The sequence below is a fragment of the Oncorhynchus masou genome, unplaced genomic scaffold (assembly GCF_036934945.1).
Source record: "Oncorhynchus masou masou isolate Uvic2021 unplaced genomic scaffold, UVic_Omas_1.1 unplaced_scaffold_1227, whole genome shotgun sequence".
Lineage (NCBI taxonomy): Eukaryota > Metazoa > Chordata > Actinopteri > Salmoniformes > Salmonidae > Oncorhynchus > Oncorhynchus masou.
Window position 1 is genome coordinate 132,153 of NW_027002073.1, and position 27,739 is coordinate 159,891.

The 27,739-nt window shown below is 45.1% G+C and overlaps 1 protein-coding gene across 1 annotated transcript in view; it reads left to right on the forward strand.

The window, feature by feature from the left end:
• Nucleotides 1–20,318, forward strand: part of LOC135529985 (mucin-2-like) — a gene marked incomplete at its 5' end in the record, with an annotated part of 23,673 nt that extends 3,355 nt beyond the window's left edge. Inside the window, 7 exons of the mRNA XM_064958382.1 lie at nt 2,916–2,974; nt 5,824–5,987; nt 6,911–7,076; nt 9,691–9,882; nt 15,275–15,496; nt 16,607–16,769; nt 19,986–20,318. Of these exons, the coding sequence (XP_064814454.1) occupies nt 2,916–2,974; nt 5,824–5,987; nt 6,911–7,076; nt 9,691–9,882; nt 15,275–15,496; nt 16,607–16,769; nt 19,986–20,060 (1,041 nt within the window). The remainder of the gene's footprint in view (nt 1–2,915; nt 2,975–5,823; nt 5,988–6,910; nt 7,077–9,690; nt 9,883–15,274; nt 15,497–16,606; nt 16,770–19,985) is intronic.
• Nucleotides 20,319–27,739: the final 7,421 nt, after the last annotated feature.

Genomic DNA, 27,739 nt, shown 5'->3' on the forward strand with positions numbered 1-27,739 from the left:
ATTAACAGGTTATTATCCACACCAGTCTGTTAACAGGTTATTATCCACACCAGTCTGTTAACAGGTTATTATCCACACCAGTCTGTAGTAGTTAACAGGTTATTATCCACACCAGTCTGTTAACAGGTTATTATCCACACCAGTCTGTAGTAGTTAACAGGTTATTATCCACACCAGTCTGTAGTAGTTAACAGGTTATTATCCACACCAGTCTGTTAACAGGTTATTATCCACACCAGTCTGTTAACAGGTTATCCACACCAGTCTGTTAACAGGTTATTATCCACACCAGTCTGTTAACAGGTTATTATCCACACCAGTCTGTTAACAGGTTATTATCCACACCAGTCTGTTAACAGGTTATTATCCACACCAGTCTGTAGTAGTTAACAGGTTATTATCCACACCAGTCTGTTAACAGGTTATTATCCACACCAGTCTGTAGTAGTTAACAGGTTATTATCCACACCAGTCTGTTAACAGGTTATTATCCACACCAGTCTGTTAACAGGTTATTATCCACACCAGTCTGTAGTAGTTAACAGGTTATTATCCACACCAGTCTGTTAACAGGTTATTATCCACACCAGTCTGTAGTAGTTAACAGGTTATTATCCACACCAGTCTGTTAACAGGTTATTATCCACACCAGTCTGTAGTAGTTAACAGGTTATTATCCACACCAGTCTGTTAACAGGTTATTATCCACACCAGTCTGTAGTAGTTAACAGGTTATTATCCACACCAGTCTGTAGTAGTTAACAGGTTATTATCCACACCAGTCTGTAGTAGTTAACAGGTTATTATCCACACCACTCTGTTAACAGGTTATTATCCACACCAGTCTGTAGTAGTTAACAGGTTATTATCCACACCAGTCTGTTAACAGGTTATTATCCACACCAGTCTGTTAACAGGTTATTATCCACACCAGTCTGTAGTCTTAACAGGTTATTATCCACACCAGTCTGTTAACAGGTTATTATCCACACCAGTCTGTAGTAGTTAACAGGTTATTATCCACACCAGTCTGTTGTAGTTAACAGGTTATTATCCACACCAGTCTGTTAACAGGTTATTATCCACACCAGTCTGTTAACAGGTTATTATCCACACCAGTCTGTAGTAGTTAACAGGTTATTATCCACACCAGTCTGTTAACAGGTTATTATCCACACCAGTCTGTAGTAGTTAACAGGTTATTATCCACACCAGTCTGTAGTAGTTAACAGGTTATTATCCACACCAGTCTGTTAACAGGTTATTATCCACACCAGTCTGTTAACAGGTTATTATCCACACCAGTCTGTAGTAGTTAACAGGTTATTATCCACACCAGTCTGTAGTAGTTAACAGGTTATTATCCACACCAGTCTGTTAACAGGTTATTATCCACACCAGTCTGTAGTAGTTAACAGGTTATTATCCACACCAGTCTGTAGTAGTTAACAGGTTATTATCCACACCAGTCTGTAGTAGTTAACAGGTTATTATCCACACCAGTCTGTAGTAGTTAACAGGTTATTATCCACACCAGTCTGTTAACAGGTTATTATCCACACCAGTCTGTTAACAGGTTATTATCCACACCAGTCTGTAGTAGTTAACAGGTTATTATCCACACCAGTCTGTTAACAGGTTATTATCCACACCAGTCTGTAGTAGTTAACAGGTTATTATCCACACCAGTCTGTTAACAGGTTATTATCCACACCAGTCTGTAGTAGTTAACAGGTTATTATCCACACCAGTCTGTAGTAGTTAACAGGTTATTATCCACACCAGTCTGTTAACAGGTTATTATCCACACCAGTCTGTTAACAGGTTATTATCCACACCAGTCTGTTAACAGGTTATTATCCACACCAGTCTGTTAACAGGTTGTTATCCACACCAGTCTGTAGTAGTTAACAGGTTATTATCCACACCAGTCTGTAGTAGTTAACAGGTTATTATCCACACCAGTCTGTTAACAGGTTATTATCCACACCAGTCTGTAGTAGTTAACAGGTTATTATCCACACCAGTCTGTTAACAGGTTATTATCCACACCAGTCTGTAGTAGTTAACAGGTTATTATCCACACCAGTCTGTAGTAGTTAACAGGTTATTATCCACACCAGTCTGTTAACAGGTTATTATCCACACCAGTCTGTTAACAGGTTATTATCCACACCAGTCTGTTAACAGGTTATTATCCACACCAGTCTGTTAACAGGTTATTATCCACACCAGTCTGTTAACAGGTTATTATCCACACCAGTCTGTTAACAGGTTATTATCCACACCAGTCTGTAGTAGTTAACAGGTTATTTTCCAGACCTATCTGTTAACAGGTTATTATCCACACCAGTCTGTTAACAGGTTATTATCCACACCAGTCTGTTAACAGGTTATTATCCACACCAGTCTGTAGTAGTTAACAGTTTATTATCCACACCAGTCTGTTAACAGGTTATTATCCACACCAGTCTGTTAACAGGTTATTATCCACACCAGTCTGTAGTAGTTAACAGGTTATTATCCACACCAGTCTGTAGTAGTTAACAGGTTATTATCCACACCAGTCTGTAGTAGTTAACAGGTTATTATCCACACCAGTCTGTTAACAGGTTATTATCCACACCAGTCTGTAGTAGTTAACAGGTTATTATCCACACCAGTCTGTAGTAGTTAACAGGTTATTATCCACACCAGTCTGTAGTAGTTAACAGGTTATTATCCACACCAGTTTGTTAACAGGTTATTATCCACACCAGTCTGTTAACAGGTTATTATCCACACCAGTCTGTTAACAGGTTATTATCCACACCAGTCTGTAGTAGTTAACAGGTTATTATCCATTGTAGTTCTCTGTAATGAACCCCAGTCTGTAGTCGAGAATTGACGGTGTACTTCCTCCTCCCATCCTGCAGGTGGCGCCCTACCTCCAGAGAGCCCCGGGATTCCAGGACCTGCAGGGGGTTTGGAGCAGGTGATTATTCACATTGAAATGAATTGAGACTGTGTTTCTGCTACACATTGAAATGAATTGAGACTGTGTTTCTGGTACACATTGAAATGAATTGAGACTGTGTTTCTGGTACACATTGGAATGAATTGAGACTGTGTTTCTGGTACACATTGAAATGAATTGAGACTGTGTTTCTGGTACACATTGAAATGAATTGAGACTGTGTTTCTGATACACAATGAAATGAATTGAGACTGTGTTTCTGATACACATTGAAATGAATTGAGACTGTGTTTCTGATACACATTGAAATGAATTGAGACTGTGTTTCTGGTACACATTGAAATGAATTGAGACTGTGTTTCTGATACACATTGAAATGAATTGAGACTGTGTTTCTGGTACACATTGAAATGAATTGAGACTGTGTTTCTGATACACATTGAAATGAATTGAGACTGTGTTTCTGATACACATTGAAATGAATTGAGACTGTGTTTCTGATACACATTGAAATGAATTGAGACTGTGTTTCTGGTACACATTGAAATGAATTGAGACTGTGTTTCTGATACACATTGAAATGAATTGAGACTGTGTTTCTGGTACACATTGAAATGAATTGAGACTGTGTTTCTGATACACATTGAAATGAATTGAGACTGTGTTTCTGGTACACATTGAAATGAATTGAGACTGTGTTTCTGATACACATTGAAATGAATTGAGACTGTGTTTCTGATACACATTGAAATGAATTGAGACTGTGTTTCTGGTACACATTGAAATGAATTGAGACTGTGTTTCTGGTACACATTGAAATGAATTGAGACTGTGTTTCTGGTACACATTGAAATGAATTGAGACTGTGTTTCTGGTACACATTGGAATGAATTGAGACTGTGTTTCTGGTACACATTGAAATGAATTGAGACTGTGTTTCTGGTACACATTGAAATGAATTGAGACTGTGTTTCTGGTACACATTGAAATGAATTGAGACTGTGTTTCTGATACACATTGAAATGAATTGAGACTGTGTTTCTGATACATAATGAAATGAATTGAGACTGTGTTTCTGGTACACATTGAAATGAATTGAGACTGTGTTTCTGGTACACATTGAAATGAATTGAGACTGTGTTTCTGATACACATTGAAATGAATTGAGACTGTGTTTCTGATACACATTGAAATGAATTGAGACTGTGTTTCTGATACATAATGAAATGAATTGAGACTGTGTTTCTGGTACACATTGAAATGAATTGAGACTGTGTTTCTGGTACACATTGAAATGAATTGAGACTGTGTTTCTGATACACATTGAAATTAATTGAGACTGTGTTTCTGGTACACATTGAAATGAATTGAGACTGTGTTTCTGATACACATTGAAATGAATTGAGACTGTGTTTCTGATACATAATGAAATGAATTGAGACTGTGTTTCTGGTACACATTGAAATGAATTGAGACTGTGTTTCTGGTACACATTGAAATGAATTGTGACTGTGTTTCTGATACACATTGAAATGAATTGAGACTGTGTTTCTGATACACATTGAAATGAATTGAGACTGTGTTTCTGGTACACATTGAAATGAATTGAGACTGTGTTTCTGGTACACATTGAAATGAATTGAGACTGTGTTTCTGGTACACATTGAAATGAATTGAGACTGTGTTTCTGGTACACATTGAAATGAATTGAGACTGTGTTTCTGATACACATTGAAATGAATTGAGACTGTGTTTCTGATACACAATGAAATTAAACACAGACTGTCAATCAGGAAACTCTCTGTTATGTTGTGGTGGACAGCCATTATATGTGCTTAACGGGAAACTGGTAAAATGATGTTTGTAGTGTCGCTAGCCACTGAATGGCCACTGAATTCACTACCACTGTCAGCATGCAGTCGGAGCTAAAACCACATTTGGAGCTAACTAGCGCTCTGAAATCTGACCCTGATGTCTACAGAAGATGGTAGTTTTATTCATAACATGGCTAACAGAGCTAGCTAACATACACTTAGAGAAAACAAGTTACATTAAGTGGCTAGCTCGCTTGCGTCAGCGCAGTTGGGTGGTCAATGAGACAGAGAGCTAACTAACCAGATGAGCTAGCTAAAAAATGTACCAAAAGTGTACACTCATGACCAGTTTATTAGGTGTGATTAATATATTAAACTATCCTCTAGAGGTACAGAGTGTGATTAATATATTAAACCTCTAGAGGTACAGAGTGTGATTAATATATTAAACTATCCTCTAGAGGTACAGAGTGTGATTAATATATTAAACCTCTAGAGGTACAGAGTGTGATTAATATATTGAACTATCCTCTAGAGGTACAGAGTGTGATTAATATATTAAACTATCCTTTAGAGGTACAGAGTGTGATTAATATATTAAACCTCTAGAGATACAGAGTGTGATTAATATATTAAACCTCTAGAGGTACAGAGTGTGATTAATATATTAAACCTCTAGAGGTACAGAGTGTGATTAATATATTAAACCTCTAGAGGTACAGAGTGTGATTAATATATTAAACCTCTAGAGGTACAGAGTGTGATTAATATATTAAACCTCTAGAGGTACAGAGTGTGATTAATATATTAAACTATCCTCTAGAGGTACAGAGTGTGATTAATATATTAAACTATCCTCTAGAGGTACAGAGTGTGATTAATATATTAAACTATCCTTTAGAGGTACAGAGTGTGATTAATATATTAAACTATCCTTTAGAGGTACAGAGTGTGATTAATATATTAAACTATCCTCTAGAGGTACAGAGTGTGATTAATATATTAAACCTCTAGAGGTACAGAGTGTGATTAATATATTAAACTATCCTCTAGAGGTCGAGTGGTGCAGAGTGTGGTGGTGTTTAGGACCTCAGGAGCGTTGGCCTGGCTGGGCGTATCAGGAGCGGGGTCTCTGCTGGAACGCACCGGATTGGCCCAGGCTGTCAGAGAGGGGCGGAGCTTCAGAGGGTCAAAGGTTACGAACGTTACTGTGGGAGGTGAGTCAGGGGTCTGCCAGACGGTGCAAGGTTTTGTTTTAGCCCAGCACAAATACCGCTCAACCAATGAACTGCTCCTCAAGGCCTTGCTCGGTGTAATTGGGTGTGTTAGTGCTGGGCTGTAACCAAAGCCTGCTCTGTTTGAGTTCTCCAGATCCTCAGAACTGTTCAACTATTAAACACTGTTAGCTTTTTGGTCAAAGCTTTTTGTTAAAAAATCTCTCTCTTCTTCTCTCCTCATCCCCTCTCCTTTTTCTCCTTCGCTCTCTTCTCTCTCCTCCTCTTTCTTCTCAATCTCCCTCTCTCCATTCTCTCCTTCCCTCTCTTCCTCTCTCCCTCTCTCCTCTCCCTCTCCGTTCTCTCGTTCCCTCTCTTCCTCTCTCCTCTCCCTCTCCGTTCTCTCGTTCCCTCTCTCCCTCTCCGTTCTCTCCTTCTCTCTCCTCCTCTTTCTTCTCAATCTCCCTCTCTCTTCTCTCCTTCCCTTTCTTCTCTCTCCTTCTCTCCTACTCTCCCTCTTTCCTTCCTACTCTCCTTCTTCTCTCCTCTCCATTCTCTCCATTCTCTCCTTCCTTCTGTTCTTCTCTCCCTTTCTCTTCTTCTCTCTCTCTCCTTTCTCTCCCTCCCTCCCTCTTTTCTTATCTTATCCTCTCCCTCTCCTTTCTCTCCTTCCCTCTTCTCTCTCCCTCTCTCTCCGTTCTTTCCTTCCCTCTCTTCTCTCTCCTCTCTCCCTCTCTTCTCTCCTCTCTCTCTCCTTTCCTCTCTCCCTCTCTTCCTCTCTCTCTCTCCGTTCTCTCGTTCCCTCTCTCCCTCTCCGTTCTCTCCTTCTCTCTCCTCTCTCCTTCCCTCTCCATTCTCTCCTTCTCTCTTCTTCCTTCTCTGTTCTCTCCTTCCCTCTCTTCTCTCTCCCTCTCCTCCTCCCCCAGGTGTGCAGGATGATGTGTGTTTGTGGTTGTTCAACTGCCCTGCAGCAGGTTTTGAGTGTTTGTCCAGACCAGGTCACATGGCCGTCTGTTCCTCGGTCTGTCACTCTGACTACTGTCACAACCAGGGCATCTGTACCCACCACCCTCACCAACCACCCCTCTGCCAGTAAGAACACACACACACACACACACACACACACACACACAGACAGTAAAAAGAGACATCACAAGACATGCTAATAAATGTACAGTGCCTTGTGAAAGTATTCGGCCCCCTTGAACTTTGCGACCTTTCGCCACATTTCAGGCTTCAAACATAAAGATATAAAACTGTATTTGTTTGTGAAGAATCAACAACAAGTGGGACACAATCATGAAGTGGAACGACATTTTTTGGATATTTCAAACTTTTTTGACAAATCACAAACTGAAAAATTGGGCGTGCAAAATTATTCAGCCCCCTTTAGTTAATTCTTTGTAGCGCTACCTTTTGCTGCGATTACAGCTGTAAGTCGCTTGGGGTATGTCTCTATCAGTTTTGCACATCGAGAGACTGAATTTTTTTCCCATTTCTCCTTGCAAAACAGCTCGAGCTCAGTGAGGTTGGATGGAGAGCATTTGTGAACAGCAGTTTTCAGTTCTTTCCACAGATTCTCGATTGGATTCAGGTCTGGACTTTGACTTGGCCATTCTAACACCTGGATATGTTTATTTTTGAACCATTACATTGTAGATTTTGCTTTATGTTTTGGATCATTGTCTTGTTGCAAGACAAATCTCCGTCCCAGTCTCAGGTCTTTTGCAGACTCCATCAGGTTCTTCCAGAATGGTCCTGTAGTTGGCTCCAATTTTAACCATCTTCTCTGTCCCTGCTGAAGAAAAGCAGGCCCAAACCATGATGCTGCCACCACCATGTTTGGTAGTGGGGATGGTGTGTTCAGGGTGATGCGCTGTGTTGCTTTTACGCCAAACATAACGTTTTGCATTGTTGCCAAAAAGTTCAATTTTGGTTTCATCTGACCAGAGCCATTTCTGACCAGAGCCATTTCTTAAAGATATCTATAAAAAGTGTTGTTTAAAGTTTGCCACAAGCCACATGTTTGGTGTGTCTCCCAGGTGGCTTGTGGCAAACTTTAAACAACACTTTTTATAGATATCTTTAAGAAATGGCTTTCTTCTTGCCACATTCTTGCAACTGATTGTTGTCCTATGGACAGAGTCTCCCACCTCAGCTGTAGATCTCTGCAGTTCATCCAGAGTGATCATGGGCCTCTTGGCTGCATCTCTGACCAGTCTTCTCCTTGTATGAGCTGAAAGTTTAGAGGGACGGCCAGGTCTTGGTAGATTTGCAGTGGTCTGATACTCCTTCCATTTCAATATTATCGCTTGCACAGTGCTCCTTGGGATGTTTAAAGCTTGGGAAATCGTTTTGTATCCAAATCCGGCTTTAAACTTCTTCACAACAGTATCTCGGACCTGCCTGGTGTGTTCCTTGTTCTTCATGATGCTCTCTGCGCTTTTAACGGACCTCTGAGACTATCACAGTGCAGGTGCATTTATACGGAGACTTGATTACACACAGGTGGATTGTATTTATCATCATTAGTCATTTAGGTCAACATTGGATCATTCAGAGATCCTCACTGAACTTCTGGAGAGAGTTTGCTGCACTGAAAGTAAAGGGGCTGAATAATTTTGCACGCCCAATTTTTCAGTTTTTGATTTGTTAAAAAAGTTTGAAAAATCCAATAAATGTCGTTCCACTTCATGATTGTGTCCCACTTGTTGTTGATTCTTCACAAAAAAATACAGTTTTATATCTTTATGTTTGAAGCCTGAAATGTGGCAAAAGGTCGCAAAGTTCAAGGGGTCCGAATACTTTCGCAAGGCACTGTATATATTGAAAGATAGTGTCTCTCCAGGTTCCCTGTCGCTGTCTCTCTCTCTCCAGGTGCTCTGCCTCTCTCTCTCCCGCTCTCTCTCTCCAGGTGCTCTGCCTCTCTCTCTCTCCCGCTCTCTCTCTCCCGCTCTCTCTCTCCAGGTGCTCTGTGTCTCTCTCCAGGTGCTCTGTCTCTCTCTCTCTCTCTAGGTGCTCTCTCTGTCTCCAGGTACTCTGTCTCTCTCTCCAGGTGCTCTGTCTCTCTCTCCAGGTACTCTGTCTCTCTCTCCAGGTGCTCTGTATCTCTCTCCGGGTGCTCTGTCTCTCTCTCCAGGTGCTCTGTCTCTCTCTCCAGGTGCTCTCTCTCTCCAGGTGCTCTGTCTTTCTCCAGGTGCTCTCTCTGTCTCTCTCCAGGTGCTCTGTCTCTCTCTCTCTCCCTCTCTCGCTCTATCTCTCCGGGTGCTCTCTGTCTCCAGGTGCTCTGTCTCTCTCTCCAGGTGCTCTGTCTCTCTCTCCAGGTGCTCTGTCTCTCTCTCCAGGTGCACCGTCTCTCTCCAGGTGCTCCGTCTCTCTCCAGGTGCTCTGTATTCTCTCTCTCCAGGTGCTCTGTCTCTCTCTCCAGGTGCTCCGTCTCTCTCCAGGTGCTCCGTCTCTCTCCAGGTGCTCCGTCTCTCTCCAGGTGCTCTGTCTCTCTTTCCAGGTGCTCTGTATTCTCTCTCTCCAGGTGCTCTGTCTCTCTTTCCAGGTGCTCTGTATTCTCTCTCTCCAGGTGCTCTGTCTCTCTCTCCAGGTGCTCTGTCTCTCTCTCCAGGTGCTCTGTCTCTCTTTCCAGGTGCTCTGTATTCTCTCTCTCCAGGTGCTCTGTCTCTCTCTCCAGGTGCTCTGTATTCTCTTTCTCCAGGTGCCCTGTGGGGGATCATTTCTGGTTCATGGGTCGTCGTTGTGACGTGAGGATGACGCAGCAGTGGCTGGTGGGGGCGTGCCTTGGTGTGCTGGTTGCCATAGTTACACTGATTGGCGCCGTGGCCTGGCTGGCGGTGCGACGATACAGAGCCATGTTGATAAAGACTAAAGTAGACCAGACACGGAGCAGGTACCCGCCACACCACACCACACACCACCACACACCACACCCACCACACCACACCACACACCACCACACCCACCACCCACCACACCACACCACACACCACCACACCCACCACCCACCACACCACACCACACACCACCACACCCACCACCCATCACACCACACCCACCACACCACACACCCACCCACCACACCACACACCACACACCACACACCACACCCGCCACACCACACCCATCACACCACACCCACACACCACACACCACACCCACCCACCACACCACACACCACACACCACACACCCACCCACCACACCACACACCACACACCACACACCACACCACACCCATCACACCACACCCAAAACACCACACACCACACCACACCCATCACACCACACCCGCCACACCACACCCATAACACCACACCCACCACACCCACCCACCACACCACACGCCACCACACACACCCACCACACCCACCACACCACACACCCACCCACCACACCACACACCACACACCACACCCGCCACACCACACCCATCACACCACACACCACACACCACACCCACCCACCACACCACACACCACACACCACACACCCACCCACCACACCACACACCACACACCACACACCACACCCATCACACCACACCCAAAACACCACACACCACACCACACCCATCACACCACACCCGCCACACCACACCCATAACACCACACCCACCACACCCACCCACCACACCACACGCCACCACACACACCCACCACACCCACCACACCACACACCACACACCACACACCAAACCACACACCCACCCACCACACCACACCACACCACACACCACACACCCACCCACCCACCACACCACACCACACACCACCACACCACCCACCACACCCACCCACCACACACCACACACACACCCACCACACCACCCACCACACCACAAACCACACCACACACCACACCACACACCACACACCACCCACCCACCACACACCACACCCCACACCACCCACCGCCAAACCACACACCACACCACACACACACCCACCACACCACCCACCACACCACCCACACACCACACCACACCACACACCACCACACCCACCACACACACCACACCACACCCACCCACCACACCACCCACACACCACACCCACCACACCACACACCACCACACCAACCACACACCCACCCACCACACCACACCACACGCCACCACACCCACCACACACCACACCCAACACCCCTCCCACACACACACCCACCACACACACACCCACCACACCCACCACACCACACACCACACCCACCACACCACACACCACACCCACCAAACCACACACCACACACACACCCACCACACCCACCACACCACACACCACACCACACACCACACCACACACCACACCACCCACCACCAAACCACACACCACACACCACACAATCACCCACCACACCACACACCACACAATCACCCACCACACCATACCACACACCACACACACACACCCACCACACCACACACCACCCACCACCCACCCACCACGCCACCCACCACACCACAAACCACACCACACACCACACCACACACCACCCACCACCCACCACACACCACACCCCACACCACCCACCACCAAACCACACACCACACCACACACACCCACCACACTACCCACCCACCACACACCCACCACACTACCCACCCACCACACACCACACCACACGCCACCACACCCACCACACTCACCACACCACACCACACACACCACACCAACCACACCCACCACACAACACCACACACCACACACCACAATCACCACACCACGCCCACCACACCCACACACACACATACCACACACACACCACACAACACCACACACACCACACACACCACAGCACACCACACTCACCACACCACACCCACCACACCCACACACACACATACCACACACACACCACACCACACAACACCACACACAACACCACACCACACACACACACCTGTTAGTAGCTCTATTTGTTAGTATTGAGGGAGTAGAGTAGTGAAAATAGAACCAGGAAATGATGGGTGGAGGAACTGAACTGGTTTCTATTGTATTACATTATAAACCCATCTCTGTTCTGGTACTGAACTGGTTTCTATTGTATTACATTATAAACCCATCTCTGTTCTGGTTGGTACTGAACTGGTTTCTATTGTATTACATTATAAACCCATCTCTGTTCTGGTTGGTACTGAACTGGTTTCTATTGTATTACATTATAAACCCATCTCTGTTCTGGTACTGAACTGGTTTCTATTGTATTACATTATAAACCCATCTCTGTTCTGGTACTGAACTGGTTTCTATTGTATTACATTATAAACCCATCTCTGTTCTGGTTGGTACTGAACTGGTTCATATTGTATTACATTATAAACCCATCTCTGTTCTGGTTGGTACTGAACTGGTTCATATTGTATTACATTATAAACCCATCTCTGTTCTGGTACTGAACTGGTTTCTATTGTATTACATTATAAACCCATCTCTGTTCTGGTACTGAACTGGTTTCTATTGTATTACATTATAAACCCATCTCTGTTCTGGTTGGTACTGAACTGGTTCATATTGTATTACATTATAAACCCATCTCTGTTCTGGTTGGTACTGAACTGGTTCATATTGTATTACATTATAAACCCATCTCTGTTCTGGTACTGAACTGGTTCCTATTGTATTACATTATAAACCCATCTCTGTTCTGGTTGGTACTGAACTGGTTTCTATTGTATTACATTATAAACCCATCTCTGTTCTGGTACTGAACTGGTTCATATTGTATTACATTATAAACCCATCTCTGTTCTGGTACTGAACTGGTTTCTATTGTATTACATTATAAACCCATCTCTGTTCTGGTACTGAACTGGTTCATATTGTATTACATTATAAACCCATCTCTGTTCTGGTACTGAACTGGTTTCTATTGTATTACATTATAAACCCATCTCTGTTCTGGTTGGTACTGAACTGGTTCATATTGTATTACATTATAAACCCATCTCTGTTCTGGTACTGAACTGGTTCCTATTGTATTACATTATAAACCCATCTCTGTTCTGGTACTGAACTGGTTCATATTGTATTACATTATAAACCCATCTCTGTTCTGGTACTGAACTGGTTTCTATTGTATTACATTATAAACCCATCTCTGTTCTGGTTGGTACTGAACTGGTTCATATTGTATTACATTATAAACCCATCTCTGGTTGGTACTGAACTGGTTCATATTGTATTACATTATAAACCCATCTCTGGTTGGTACTGAACTGGTTCATATTGTATTACATTATAAACCCATCTCTGTTCTGGTACTGAACTGGTTCCTATTGTATTACATTATAAACCCATCTCTGTTCTGGTTGGTACTGAACTGGTTCCTATTGTATTACATTATAAACCCATCTCTGTTCTGGTACTGAACTGGTTCATATTGTATTACATTATAAACCCATCTCTGTTCTGGTACTGAACTGGTTTCTATTGTATTACATTATAAACCCATCTCTGTTCTGGTTGGTACTGAACTGGTTCATATTGTATTACATTATAAACCCATCTCTGTTCTGGTACTGAACTGGTTTCTATTGTATTACATTATAAACCCATCTCTGTTCTGGTTGGTACTGAACTGGTTCATATTGTATTACATTATAAACCCATCTCTGTTCTGGTACTGAACTGGTTCCTATTGTATTACATTATAAACCCATCTCTGTTCTGGTTGGTACTGAACTGGTTCATATTGTATTACATTATAAACCCATCTCTGTTCTGGTACTGAACTGGTTCCTATTGTATTACATTATAAACCCATCTCTGTTCTGGTTGGTACTGAACTGGTTTCTATTGTATTACATTATAAACCCATCTCTGTTCTGGTACTGAACTGGTTTCTATTGTATTACATTATAAACCCATCTCTGTTCTGGTTGGTACTGAACTGGTTTCTATTGTATTACATTATAAACCCATCTCTGTTCTGGTTGGTACTGAACTGGTTTCTATTGTATTACATTATAAACCCATCTCTGTTCTGGTACTGAACTGGTTTCTATTGTATTACATTATAAACCCATCTCTGTTCTGGTACTGAACTGGTTTCTATTGTATTACATTATAAACCCATCTCTGTTCTGGTACTGAACTGGTTCCTATTGTATTACATTACAAACCCATCTCTGTTCTGGTACTGAACTGGTTCCTATTGTATTACATTATAAACCCATCTCTGTTCTGGTACTGAACTGGTTCCTATTGTATTACATTATAAACCCATCTCTGTTCTGGTACTGAACTGGTTCATATTGAATTACATTATAAACCCATCTCTGTTCTGGTACTGAACTGGTTCCTATTGTATTACATTATAAACCCATCTCTGTTCTGGTACTGAACTGGTTTCTATTGTATTACATTATAAACCCATCTCTGTTCTGGTTGGTACTGAACTGGTTCATATTGAATTACATTATAAACCCATCTCTGTTCTGGTACTGAACTGGTTCATATTGAATTACATTATAAACCCATCTCTGTTCTGGTACTGAACTGGTTCATATTGAATTACATTATAAACCCATCTCTGTTCTGGTTGGTACTGTCTCTCTCTGATCCAACCCATCTCTGTTCTGGTTGGTACCGTCTCTCTCTGATCCAACCCATCTCTGTTCTGGTTGGTACCGTCTCTCTCTGATCCAACCCATCTCTGTTCTGGTTGGTACTGTCTCTCTCTGATCCAACCCATCTCTGTTCTGGTTGGTACTATCTCTCTCTCTCTCTGTGTCTGATCCAACCCATCTCTGTTCTGGTTGGTACTGTCTCTCTCTGATCCAACCCATCTCTGTTCTGGTTGGTACTATCTCTCTCTCTCTCTGTGTCTGATCCAACCCATCTCTGTTCTGGTTGGTACCGTCTCTCTCTGATCCAACCCATCTCTGTTCAGGTTGGTACCGTCTCTCTCTGATCCAACCCATCTCTGTTCTGGTTGGTACCGTCTCTCTCTGATCCAACCCATCTCTGTTCTGGTTGGTACCGTCTCTCTCTGATCCAACCCATCTCTGTTCTGGTTGGTACCGTCTCTCTCTGATCCACTACCAGGTTCTAAAGTTACTTCAGAAACAACTGACAACTGACCCTCCCTGTTTCCTGGCATCGCACTTCCTGTTCAACCTGACTTCCTGTTTCTGGTGTGAAAACACGGGCGTCTCCCTTCCGACAGAGGGAGTGTGTGTGTGTGTTATAGATATCATAACATAACCTGGTTTATTGACCTTTGTGCGTGTGCGTGTGTGCGTGCATGTGCGTGTGCGTGTGTGCGTGCATGCGTGTGTGTTAGCTACCGTAGGTTCAACCACTTTGACGAGCTGTCGGGTCGTTTCTGGGGGCGGTCCATCGGTGGATCAGCTGACTCGTTGGATAACCCCGTCTTCACCCGCTCCGACGAGTTGCTACACCGGAGGGCGCTCGACCGCACCTGCTGTTACCACGACGATACGCTGTCCCTGGCCTCCACCTGCCCTAGCAACGGAACACACCTCAACACAGTCTACCCACACAAGTTGGTGACACACACACACAGAGAACACACACAGAGAGAACACACACACACAGAGAACACACACAGAGAGAACACACACACAGAGAGAACACACACAGAGAGAACACAACTCAACACCGTCTACCCACACAAGTTGGTGACACACACACACAGAGAACACACACACAGAGAGAACACACACACAGAGAGAACACACACAGAGAGAACACAACTCAACACCGTCTACCCACACAAGTTGGTGACACACACACACAGAGAACACACACACAGAGAGAACACACACACAGAGAGAACACACACATACACTAACACAGAGAACACACACACACAGAGAGAACACACACAGAGAACACACACACAGAGAGAACACACACAGAGAGAACACACACAGAGAACACACACACACAGAGAACACACACACAGAGAACACACACACAGAGAGAACACACACACACAGAGAACACACACACAGAGAACACACACACACAGAGAGAACACACACATACTGTAACACAGAGAGAACACACACAAACTGTAACACAGAGAGAACACACACAAACTGTAACACAGAGAGAACACACACATAAACTGTAACACAGAGAGAACACACACACAGAGAGAACACACACATACTGTAACACAGAGAGAACACACACAAACTGTAACACAGAGAGAACACACACAAACTGTAACACAGAGAGAACACACACATAAACTGTAACACAGAGAGAACACACACAAACTGTAACACAGAGAGAACACACATACTGTAACACAGAGAGAACACACACAAACTGTAACACAGAGAGAACACACACAAACTGTAACACAGAGAGAACACACACAAACTGTAACACAGAGAGAACACACATACTGTAACACAGAGAGAACACACACAAACTGTAACACAGAGAGAACACACACAAACTGTAAAACAGAGAGAACACACACAAACTGTAACACAGAGAGAACACACACATACTGTAACACAGAGAGAACACACGTAAACTGTAACACAGAGAGAACACACAAACTGTAACACAGGTGTATGAGAGAGAACTATAGTAAAACGTTGTCATGGTTCCCACCTCATCCCTCTCTCCCCTCCAGTTCCCAGTACGGCTGGGCGGTCAGCGAGGTCAGCCTGGCGGAGTGTGTGTTGGATTCTGGGAAAGCCAGTGACCTGTCAGTGTGCAGCTGGCCCATAGAACCCATCCAGTGGACACCATTCCCCCTGCTACAGCAACTATCCTCTACACACAGAACCACCCCGGTACCTACAGACTACAACCCTTCCCCCTGCTACAGCAACTATCCTCTACACACAGAACCACCCCGGTACCTACAGACTACAACCCTTCCCCCTGCTACAGCAACTATCCTCTACACACAGAACCACCCCGGTACCTACAGACTACAACCCTTCCCCCTGCTACAGCAACTATCCTCTACACACAGAACCACCCCGGTACCTACAGACTACAACCCTTCCCCTGCTACAGCAACTATCCTCTACACACAGAACCACCCCGGTACCTACAGACTACAACCCTTCCCCTGCTACAGCAACTATCTACAACACACAGAACCACCCCGGTACCTACAGACTACAACCCTTCCCCCTGCTACAGCAACTATCCTCTACACACAGAACCACCCCGGTACCTACAGACTACAACCCTTCCCCCTGCTACAGCAACTATCCTCTACACACAGAACCACCCCAGTACCTACAGACTACAACCCTTCCCCCTGCTACAGCAACTATCTACAACACACAGAACCACCCCGGTCCCAACTACAACCCTTCCCCCTGCTACAGCAACTATCTACAACACACAGAACCACCCCGGTACCTACAGACTACAACCCTTCCCCTGCTACAGCAACTATCTACAACACACAGAACCACCCCAGTACCTACAGACTACAACCCTTCCCCCTGCTACAGCAACTATCTACAACACACAGAACCACCCCGGTACCTACAGATTACAACCCTTCCCCTGCTACAGCAACTATCCTCCACACACAGAACCACCCCGGTACCTATAGACTACAACCCTTCCCCCTGCTACAGCAACTATCCTCTACACACAGAACCACCCCAGTACCTACAGACTACAACCCTTCCCCCTGCTACAGCAACTATCCTCTACACACAGAACCACCCCAGTACCTACAGACTACAACCCTTCCCCCTGCTACAGCAACTATCTACAACACACAGAACCACCCCGGTCCCAACTACAACCCTTCCCCCTGCTACAGCAACTATCTACAACACACAGAACCACCCCGGTACCTACAGACTACAACCCTTCCCCCTGCTACAGCAACTATCTACAACACACAGAACCACCCCAGTACCTACAGACTACAACCCTTCCCCCTGCTACAGCAACTATCTACAACACACAGAACCACCCCGGTACCTACAGATTACAACCCTTCCCCCTGCTACAGCAACTATCCTCCACACACAGAACCACCCCGGTACCTATAGACTACAACCCTTCCCCCTGCTACAGCAACTATCCTCTACACACAGAACCACCCCAGTACCTACAGACTACAACCCTTCCCCCTGCTACAGCAACTATCCTCTACACACAGAACCACCCCAGTACCTACAGACTACAACCCTTCCCCCTGCTACAGCAACTATCTACAACACACAGAACCACCCCGGTCCCAACTACAACCCTTCCCCCTGCTACAGCAACTATACTCTACACACAGAACCACCCCGGTACCTATAGACTACAACCCTTCCCCCTGCTACAGCAACTATCCTCTACACACAGAACCACCCCAGTACCTACAGACTACAACCCTTCCCCCTGCTACAGCAACTATCCTCTACACACAGAACCACCCCGGTACCTACAGACTACAACCCTTCCCCCTGCTACAGCAACTATCCTCTACACACAGAACCACCCCGGTACCTACAGACTACAACCCTTCCCCTGCTACAGCAACTATCCTCTACACACAGAACCACCCCGGTATCTACAGACTACAACCCTTCCCCCTGCTACAGCAACTATCCTCTACACACAGAACCACCCCGGTACCTACAGACTACAACCCTTCCCCCTGCTACAGCAACTATCCTCTACACACAGAACCACCCCGGTACCTACAGACTACAACCCTTCCCCCTGCTACAGCAACTATCCTCTACACACAGAACCACCCCGGTACCTACAGACTACAACCCTTCCCCCTGCTACAGCAACTATCCTCTACACACAGAACCACCCCAGTAGCTATTAGGAGGGAGGTACCTAGAGATTACCACCTATTAGGAGGGAGGTACCTAGAGATTACCACCTATTAGGAGGGAGGAACCTACAGATTACCACCTATTAGGAGGGAGGAACCTACAGATTACCACCTATTAGGAGGGAGGAACCTAGAAATTACAACCTATTAGGAGGGAGGTACCTAGAGATTACCACCTATTAGGAGGGAGGTACCTAGAGATTACCACCTATTAGGAGGGAGGTACCTACAGATTACAACCTATTAGGAGGGAGGTACCTAGAGATTACCACCTATTAGGAGGGAGGTACCTAGAGATTACCACCTATTAGGAGGGAGGTACCTAGAGATTACCACCTATTAGGAGGGAGGTACCTAGAGATTACCACCTATTAGGAGGGAGGTACCTAGAGATTACAACCTATTAGGAGGGAGGTACCTACAGATTACCACCTATTAGGAGGGAGGTACCTACAGATTACCACCTATTAGGAGGGAGGTACCTAGAGATTACCACCTATTAGGAGGGAGCTACCTAGAGATTACAACCTATTAGGGCTGGAGGGGGAGAGTTAGAAGAGACAGATAGAGAGAGTTCGAGAGAGAGAGAGAGAGAGAGAGGAGAAAGAGCGACAGAGGAAGAGAGAGAGGGAGAAGAGAGAGACAGAGGAAGAGATAGAGAGGGAGAAGAGAGAGACAGAAAGAGACAGAGGAAGAGATAGAGAGGGAGAAAGAGACAGAGGTAGAGCTAGAGATAGAGAGATGGTATGTTGTTGTTTGTTTGTTTGTCCAGGTGAGGGCGCTGCGTCATCGGTCCTACTGTGAAGGTATGGAGCTGGTGGAACTGGAGAAGAGAGAGACAGAAAGAGACAGAGGTAGAGATAGAGAGGGAGAAGAGAGAGACAGAAAGAGACAGAGGAAGAGATAGAGGGAGAAAGAGACAGAGGAAGAGATAGAGAAGGAGAAGGAGAAAGAGACAGAGGTAGAGATAGAGAGGGAGAAGAGAGAGACAGAAAGAGACAGAGGAAGAGATAGAGAGGGAGAAGAGAGAGACAGAGGAAGAGATAGAGAGGGAGAAAGAGACAAAGGAAGAGAGAGAGAGAGAAAGAGACAGAGGAAGAGATAGAGAGAGAGAAAGAGACAGAGGAAGAGATAGAGAGGGAGAAAGAGACAGAGGTAGAGTTAGAGATGGTAAACTGTTGTTTGTTTGTTTGTCCAGGTGAGGGCGCTGCGTCCTCGGTCCTACTGTGAAGGTATGGAGCTGGTGGAACTGGAGAAGAGCTGGACGGCCTAGCAACCACTGAACCGTTTAGTGGAGTCAGTCGTGAGGAAAGGTTGAACAACTGAATCACTGAATAAACTGATTCACTGAGTCACTGAGTCAATGGTATCTCTGAATCACTGAATATACTATCACTGAATCGCTGAGTCACTGAATAAACTGTATAACTGAATCACTGAATAAGCTGTATCACTGATTCACTGAATCACTCAGTCAATGGGATAACTGAATCACTGAATAAACTGTATCACTGATTCACTGAATCACTCAGTCAATGGTATCACTGAATCATGACTCACTCTTATTGGCTGTCTTGAACTTAACACTGATTTTGTAGCCCTTCCCATGATTATACAGAGGAAAGGTGTGTGTGTGTGTGTGTGTGTGTGTGTGTGTGTGTGTGTGTGTGTGTGTGTGTGTGTGTGTGTGTGTGTGTGTGTGTGTGTGTGTGTGTGTGTGAGTGTGAGTGAGAGAGAGAGAGAGAGAGAGAGAGAAAATACATTTATTCTGTTTTGTTATTATTGTCAGTTGTGTCCATGAGTATTGAACTAGGCTTGAAATGATTGACATTTCCCCTCTCTCTGTAGTCACAAAGCTAGAAGCTGAGAGAGGTGGCCCCTAGTAAAGACTCAACATCTGTCTGTGGTCATGAAGCTGAGAGAGGTGGCCCCTAGTAAAGACTCAACATCTGTCTGTGGTCATGAAGCGGAGAGAGGTGGCCCTTAGTAAAGACTCAACATCTGTCTGTGGTCATGAAGCTGAGAGAGTTGGCCCCTAGTAAAGACTCAACATCTGTCTGTGGTCATGAAGCTGAGAGAGGTGGCCCTTAGTAAAGACTCAACATCTGTCTGTGGTCATGAAGCGGAGAGAGGTGGCCCCTAGTAAAGACTCAACATCTGTCTGTGGTCATGAAGCTGAGAGAGGTGGCCCCTAGTAAAGACTCAACATCTGTCTGTGGTCATGAAGCGGAGAGAGGTGGCCCCTAGTAAAGACTCAACATCTGTCTGTGGTCATGAAGCGGAGAGAGGTGGCCCCTAGTAAAGACTCAACATCTGTCTGTGGTCATGAAGCTGAGAGAGGTGGCCCTTAGTAAAGACTCAACATCAGTCTGTGGTCATGAAGCGGAGAGAGGTGGCCCCTAGTAAAGACTCAACATCTGTCTGTGGTCATGAAGCGGAGAGAGGTGGCCCTTAGTAAAGACTCAACATCAGTCTGTGGTCATGAAGCTGAGAGAGGTGGCCCCTAGTAAAGACTCAACATCTGTCTGTGGTCATGAAGCGGAGAGAGGTGGCCCCTAGTAAAGACTCAACATCTGTCTGTGGTCATGAAGCGGAGAGAGGTGGCCCCTAGTAAAGACTCAACATCTGTCTGTGGTCATGAAGCTGAGAGAGGTGGCCCTTAGTAAAGACTCAACATCTGTCTGTGGTCATGAAGCTGAGAGAGGTGGCCCTTAGTAAAGACTCAACATCTGTCTGTGGTCATGAAGCGGAGAGAGGTGGCCCCTAGTAAAGACTCAACATCTGTCTGTGGTCATGAAGCTGAGAGAGGTGGCCCCTAGTAAAGACTCAACATCTGTCTGTGGTCATGAAGCTGAGAGAGGTGGCCCTTAGTAAAGACTCAACATCAGTCTGTGGTCATGAAGCTGAGAGAGGTGGCCCCTAGTAAAGACTCAACATCTGTCTGTGGTCATGAAGCGGAGAGAGGTGGCCCCTAGTAAAGACTCAACATCTGTCTGTGGTCATGAAGCTGAGAGAGGTGGCCCCTAGTAAAGATTCAACATATTTTTGCAAATGTGCATACTGTATATATTTGTGTGTAAACATACAGTTGAAGTCGGAAGTTTACATACACTTAGGTTGGAGTCATTAAAAAACGTTTTTCAACCACTCCACAAATTTCTTGTTAAACTATAGTTTTGGCATGTAGGTAAGGACATCTACTTTGTGCATGACACAAGTCATTTTTCCAACAATTGTTTACAGACAGATTATTTCACTTATAATTCACTGTATCACAATTCCTGTGGGTCAGAAGATCACATTCACTAAGTTGACTGTGCCTTTAAACAGCTTTGAAAATTCCAGAAAATGATGTCATAGCTTTAGAAGCTTCTGATAGGCTAATTGACAACATTTGAGTCAATTGGAGGTGTACCTGTGGATGTATTTCAAGGCCTACCTTCAAACTCAGTGCCTCTTTGCTTGACATCGTGGGAAAATCAAAAGAAATAAGCCAACACCTCAGAAAAGAAATTGTAGACCTCCACAAGTCTGGTTCATCCTTGGGAGCAATATCCAAATGCCTGAGGGTACCACATTCATCTGTACAAACAATAGTTCGCAAGTATAAACTCCATGGGACCACGCAGCCATCATACCGCTCAGAAAGGAGACCGGTTCTGTCTCCTAGAGATGAACCTACTTTGGTGTGAAAAGTGCAAATCAATCCCAGAACAACAGCAAAGGACCTTGTGAAGATGCTGGAGGAAACGGGTACAAAAGTATCTATATCCACAGTAAAACGAGTCCTATATCGACATAACCTGCAAGGCGAAAAAGCAAGGAAGAAGACACTGCTCCAGAACAGCCATAAAAAAAGGCAGACTACGGTTTGCAACTGAAAAACATTTTAAATTCTTCAAAGTAGCCACCCTTGGCCTTGATGACAGCTTTGCACACTCTTGGCATTCTCTCAACCAGCTTCCTGAGGTAGTCACCTGGAATGCATTTCAATTAACAGGTATGCCTTGCTAAAAGTTAATTTGTGGAATTTCTTTCCTTCTTAATGCGTTTGAGCCAATCAGTTGTGTTGTGACAAGGTAGGGGTGATTTGGTGAAAGACCAAACAACAGGCCATCATCACATGAAGTTCAGTCATTTCTGAAAAATGTATAGAACTTTCAAAGTTTCTTTAAGTGCAGAAGCAAAAACAATCAAGCACTATGATGAAAATGGCTCTCATGAGGACAGCCACAGGAAAGGAAGACCCAGAGGGTTAGAGTTACCTGCCTCGGAAATTGCAGCCCAAATAAATGCTTCACATAGTTCAAGTAACATCTCAACATCAACTGTTCAGAGGAGACTGTGTGAATCAGGCCTTCATGTTCGAATTGCTGCAAAGATACCACTACTAAAGGACACCAGTAATAAGAGGAGACTTGCATGGGCCAAGAAACACGAGCAATGAACATTCGACCGGTGGAAAACTGTCCTTTCCAACCGCCGTGTCTTCGTGAGATGCAGAGGTGAACGGATGATATCTGCATGCCTATTTCCCACCGTGAAGCATGGAGGAGGCGTGTGATGGTGTGGGGTGCTTTGCTGGTGACACTATATTTATTTAGATTTCAAGGCACACTTAACCAGCATGGATACCACAGTATTTTTGCAGCTATATGCCATTCCATCTGGTTTGGGCTTAGTGGGATTATCATTTGTTTTTCAAATGGACAATGACCCAAAACATCTCCAGGCTGTGTAGGGACTATTTGACCAAGAAGGAGAGTGAGGGAATGCTGCATCACAATCACCCGACCTCAACCCAATTGAGATGGCTTGGGATAAATTGGACTGCAGAGTGAAGGAAAAGCAGCCAACAAGTACTCCGCATATGTGGGAATTCCTTCCAAGACTGTTGGCAAATAATTCCTGGTGAAGCTGGTTGAGAGAATCTCAAGAGTGTGCAACTCTGTTATCAAGGGCAAAGGGTGGCTACTTTGAAAAATCTAAAATATATTTTGATTTGTTTTGGTTACTACATGATTCCATATGTGTTCTCATAGCTTTGATGTCTTCACAATTATTCTACAATGTAGAAAATAGTACAAATAAAGAAAACCCCTTGAATGAGTAGGTGTGTCCAAACATTTGGCTGGTAGTGTATATATCTACAAATTTGAATAATTGTATGAGAAATCCCAAGAGTATGCAACATGCCTTTCTAAGTATAAATAATAATGGACAATTGAGATTATGTTGCTAAATCAAGTGGTCGAAGAGCTATTGACATTTGAATATTGTGATAATGCACTTTGTTGACGGTCCCTAACTAGTTGCTTTTGACGGTGCACCAGAATGCTTGAGGTTTTGCCGTGTGAGTATGAAACTCGGGGAGTAATCGGGAAAATATCTGTGGAATGTCTTTCCTAACAGAGGCTAACCTGAGGTATGACGGTCACGTCGTTTACGAAGTTTAAAGGTCTGACTGTCTAGCGAATATCGGAACTCTAACCAACTTTAAGGTGTCACATCCCTGAACAGGCTCAGCTGCCGGTCAGGGCGAAGCATTCATCGGCAGGATTCCATGTGATGCGCTCAGTCACACACAATGATAAATCCAAGAAAAATGTGTTTTCTCTCTGTTTGCGCTGTGCACTTGTTTACCAATGCAATAAACGCCACCAAGTCCACCTTCATAACATGCAACATGTCATGCTCGGGGACTAGGTTCTACATATAACTTTAAATATTATTTAAAAATGTAGCTTTAGAGGTTCCGTAGAGAACTGCTACTGTGTTGAAAGAGGGCTTCCGTAGAGAACTGCAATGAGTCGACTGTGTGGAGCGATCCCAGTCTAAATGTTCAATTTGAATTTTATGGTTCCCTCTATATTAAACGTGATATATGAAATAAAATCGTTGAAGAAAATTATTAACTTTTTGTTTGAAAAAAAAACACACAAAAAAAACATTCCCTCAATCTGCGTTACACACTCCGGTCAGCAGACGGCGATGTGTGTGTTTCAGGCAGGTCTTCCCCCGGAGTCAGGCGCAAGTAGACCGGACGCTTCTTCAACAACAAGCTATTCGGTCGACACTAGTTACCACAGTCACAAAGACATAAACCACGCCCATTTCTACAACCTCTCTTCTTACTAAAAATCAGATTTCAAAAATAATAATTTAAACCTAATCTTAACCACATTAATAACCTTATGTCCAACCCTACCTTTTAAATTAAGACCCAAAAATAAAAATAACTATTTGTATTTGTATTTTTTTATTTTTACCGAAGCCAATTCTGACTTTGTGGCTGTGGTAACTAGGGACAACCCAGCCACGTTATTTTATAGTTCATTGGAAATTGGTCAGCCACCATGGTAGCTTGCTAGCCGAAATATTAACCCGCTTTAATGTATATTAGCCACTGTGTTTTGAACACACTTCTGCCAATCTAGCTAATTATATAATTTCATTGCATATTTACGTTGTTATTGTTATTAGTTAGCTAACGGTAGCTGGCTGGTTAAGTTAGCATTAGCATAGTTAGCTAACTGTTAGCTATCATCCCTCGACCATGAGTTCACCAAGCTCCTCGCCTCCTGATGAAGAGGAGGAGGAGGTCTGCTGGACGGAGAAAGAGGGTCTGTGGCTGAACGTTGTCGTGAAAGAGGAGAATGAAGAGGAGGATATCACAGTAACAAAAGTAGAGGAAGAGCAGGATGTTACAGTGAAAGAGGAGGTTACTGTGTTGGGAGTGAAGGAGAAGGGAGAGATAACTGTCACATTGGAAGAGGAAGAGACAGGAGATCGGATTAACACCAGTAAGTACGATCTTAAAAACATACGCTGTTGTTGAAATAAAGGGCAAGCTAACAGTCACACTCCCACTATCAAAACGGTCGTATATGTTGTTGTTGTTGTTACAATCAGGTCTCTGAGCCCTTCTTCTTGTTCTTCTTCGTATTCGTCAGACGAGACGCTGTGTTGCATATTGCTGCCTTTCGCATGTCAGAGCGCAGTTTTGCATATTTTGGTCTCCCCAAAAAAGGGGAATGAGGAAAAATGTAAATTGCACCACCATCGAACCCTGCAGCTATACACTATCCCTCCCAAACCCACTACTTTAGCCCTAAAGGATCCTACACCAGCCCACTACTTTAACATTTACATTTAAGTCATTTAGCAGACGCTCTTATCCAGAGCGACTTACAAATTGGTGAATTCACCTTCTGACATCCAGTGGAACAGCCACTTTACAATAGTGCATCTAAATCATTTAAGGGGGGGGGTGAGAAGGATTACTTTATCCTATCCTAGGTATTCCTTGAAGAGGTGGGGTTTCAGGTGTCTCCGGAAGGTGGTGATTGACTCCGCTGTCCTGGCGTCGTGAGGGAGTTTGTTCCACCATTGGGGGGCCAGAGCAGCGAACAGTTTTGACTGGGCTGAGCGGGAACTGTACTTCCTCAATGGTAGGGAGGCGAGCAGGCCAGAGGTGGATGAACGCAGTGCCCTTGTTTGGGTGTAGGGCCTGATCAGAGCCTGGAGGTACTGGGGTGCCGTTCCCCTCACAACTCCGTAGGCAAGCACCATGGTCTTGTAGCGGATGCGAGCTTCAACTGGAAGCCAGTGGAGAGAGCGGAGGAGCGGGGTGACGTGAGAGAACTTGGGAAGGTTGAACACCAGACGGGCTGCGGCATTCTGGATGAGTTGTAGGGGTTTAATGGCACAGGCAGGGAGCCCAGCCAACAGCGAGTTGCAGTAATCCAGACGGGAGATGACAAGTGCCTGGATTAGGACCTGTGCCGCTTCCTGTGTGAGGCAGGGTCGTACTCTGCGGATGTTGTAGAGCATGAACCTACAGGAACGGGCCACCGCCTTGATGTTAGTTGAGAACGACAGGGTGTTGTCCAGGATCACGCCAAGGTTCTTAGCGCTCTGGGAGGAGGACACAATGGAGTTGTCAACCGTGATGGCGAGATCATGGAACGGGCAGTCCTTCCCCGGGAGGAGGAGCAGCTCCGTCTTGTCGAGGTTCAGCTTGAGGTGGTGATCCGTCATCCACACTGATATGTCTGCCAGACATGCAGAGATGCGATTCGCCACCTGGTCATCAGAAGGGGGAAAGGAGAAGATTAATTGTGTGTCGTCTGCATAGCAATGTTAGGAGAGACCATGTGAGGTTATGACAGAGCCAAGTGACTTGGTGTATAGCGAGAATAGGAGAGGGCCTAGAACAGAGCCCTGGGGGACCCCAGTGGTGAGAGCGCGTGGCGAGGAGACAGATTCTCGCCACGCCACCTGGTAGGAGCGACCTGTCAGGTAGGACGCAATCCAAGCGTGGGCCGCGCCGGAGATGCCCAACTCGGAGAGGGTGGAGAGGAGGATCTGATGGTTCACAGTATCGAAGGCAGCCGATAGGTCTAGAAGGATGAGAGCAGAGGAGAGAGATTTAGCTTTAGCAGTGCGGAGCGCCTCCGTGATACAGAGAAGAGCAGTCTCAGTTGAATGACTAGTCTTGAAACCTGACTGATTTGGATCAAGAAGGTCATTCTGAGAGAGATAGCGGGAGAGCTGGCCAAGGACGGCACGTTCAAGAGTTTTGGAGAGAAAAGAAAGAAGGGATACTGGTCTGTAGTTGTTGACATCGGAGGGATCGAGTGTAGGTTTTTTCAGAAGGGGTGCAACTCTCGCTCTCTTGAAGACGGAAGGGACGTAGCCAGCGGTCAGGGATGAGTTGATGAGCGAGGTGAGGTAAGGGAGAAGGTCTCCGGAAATGGTCTGGAGAAGAGAGGAGGGGATAGGGTCAAGCGGGCAGGTTGTTGGGCGGCCGGCCGTCACAAGAAGCGAGATGTCATCTGGAGAGAGAGGGGAGAAAGAGGTCAGGGCACAGGGTAGGGCAGTGTGAGCAGAACCAGCGGTGTCGTTTGACTTAGCAAACGAGGATCGGATGTCGTCGACCTTCTTTTCAAA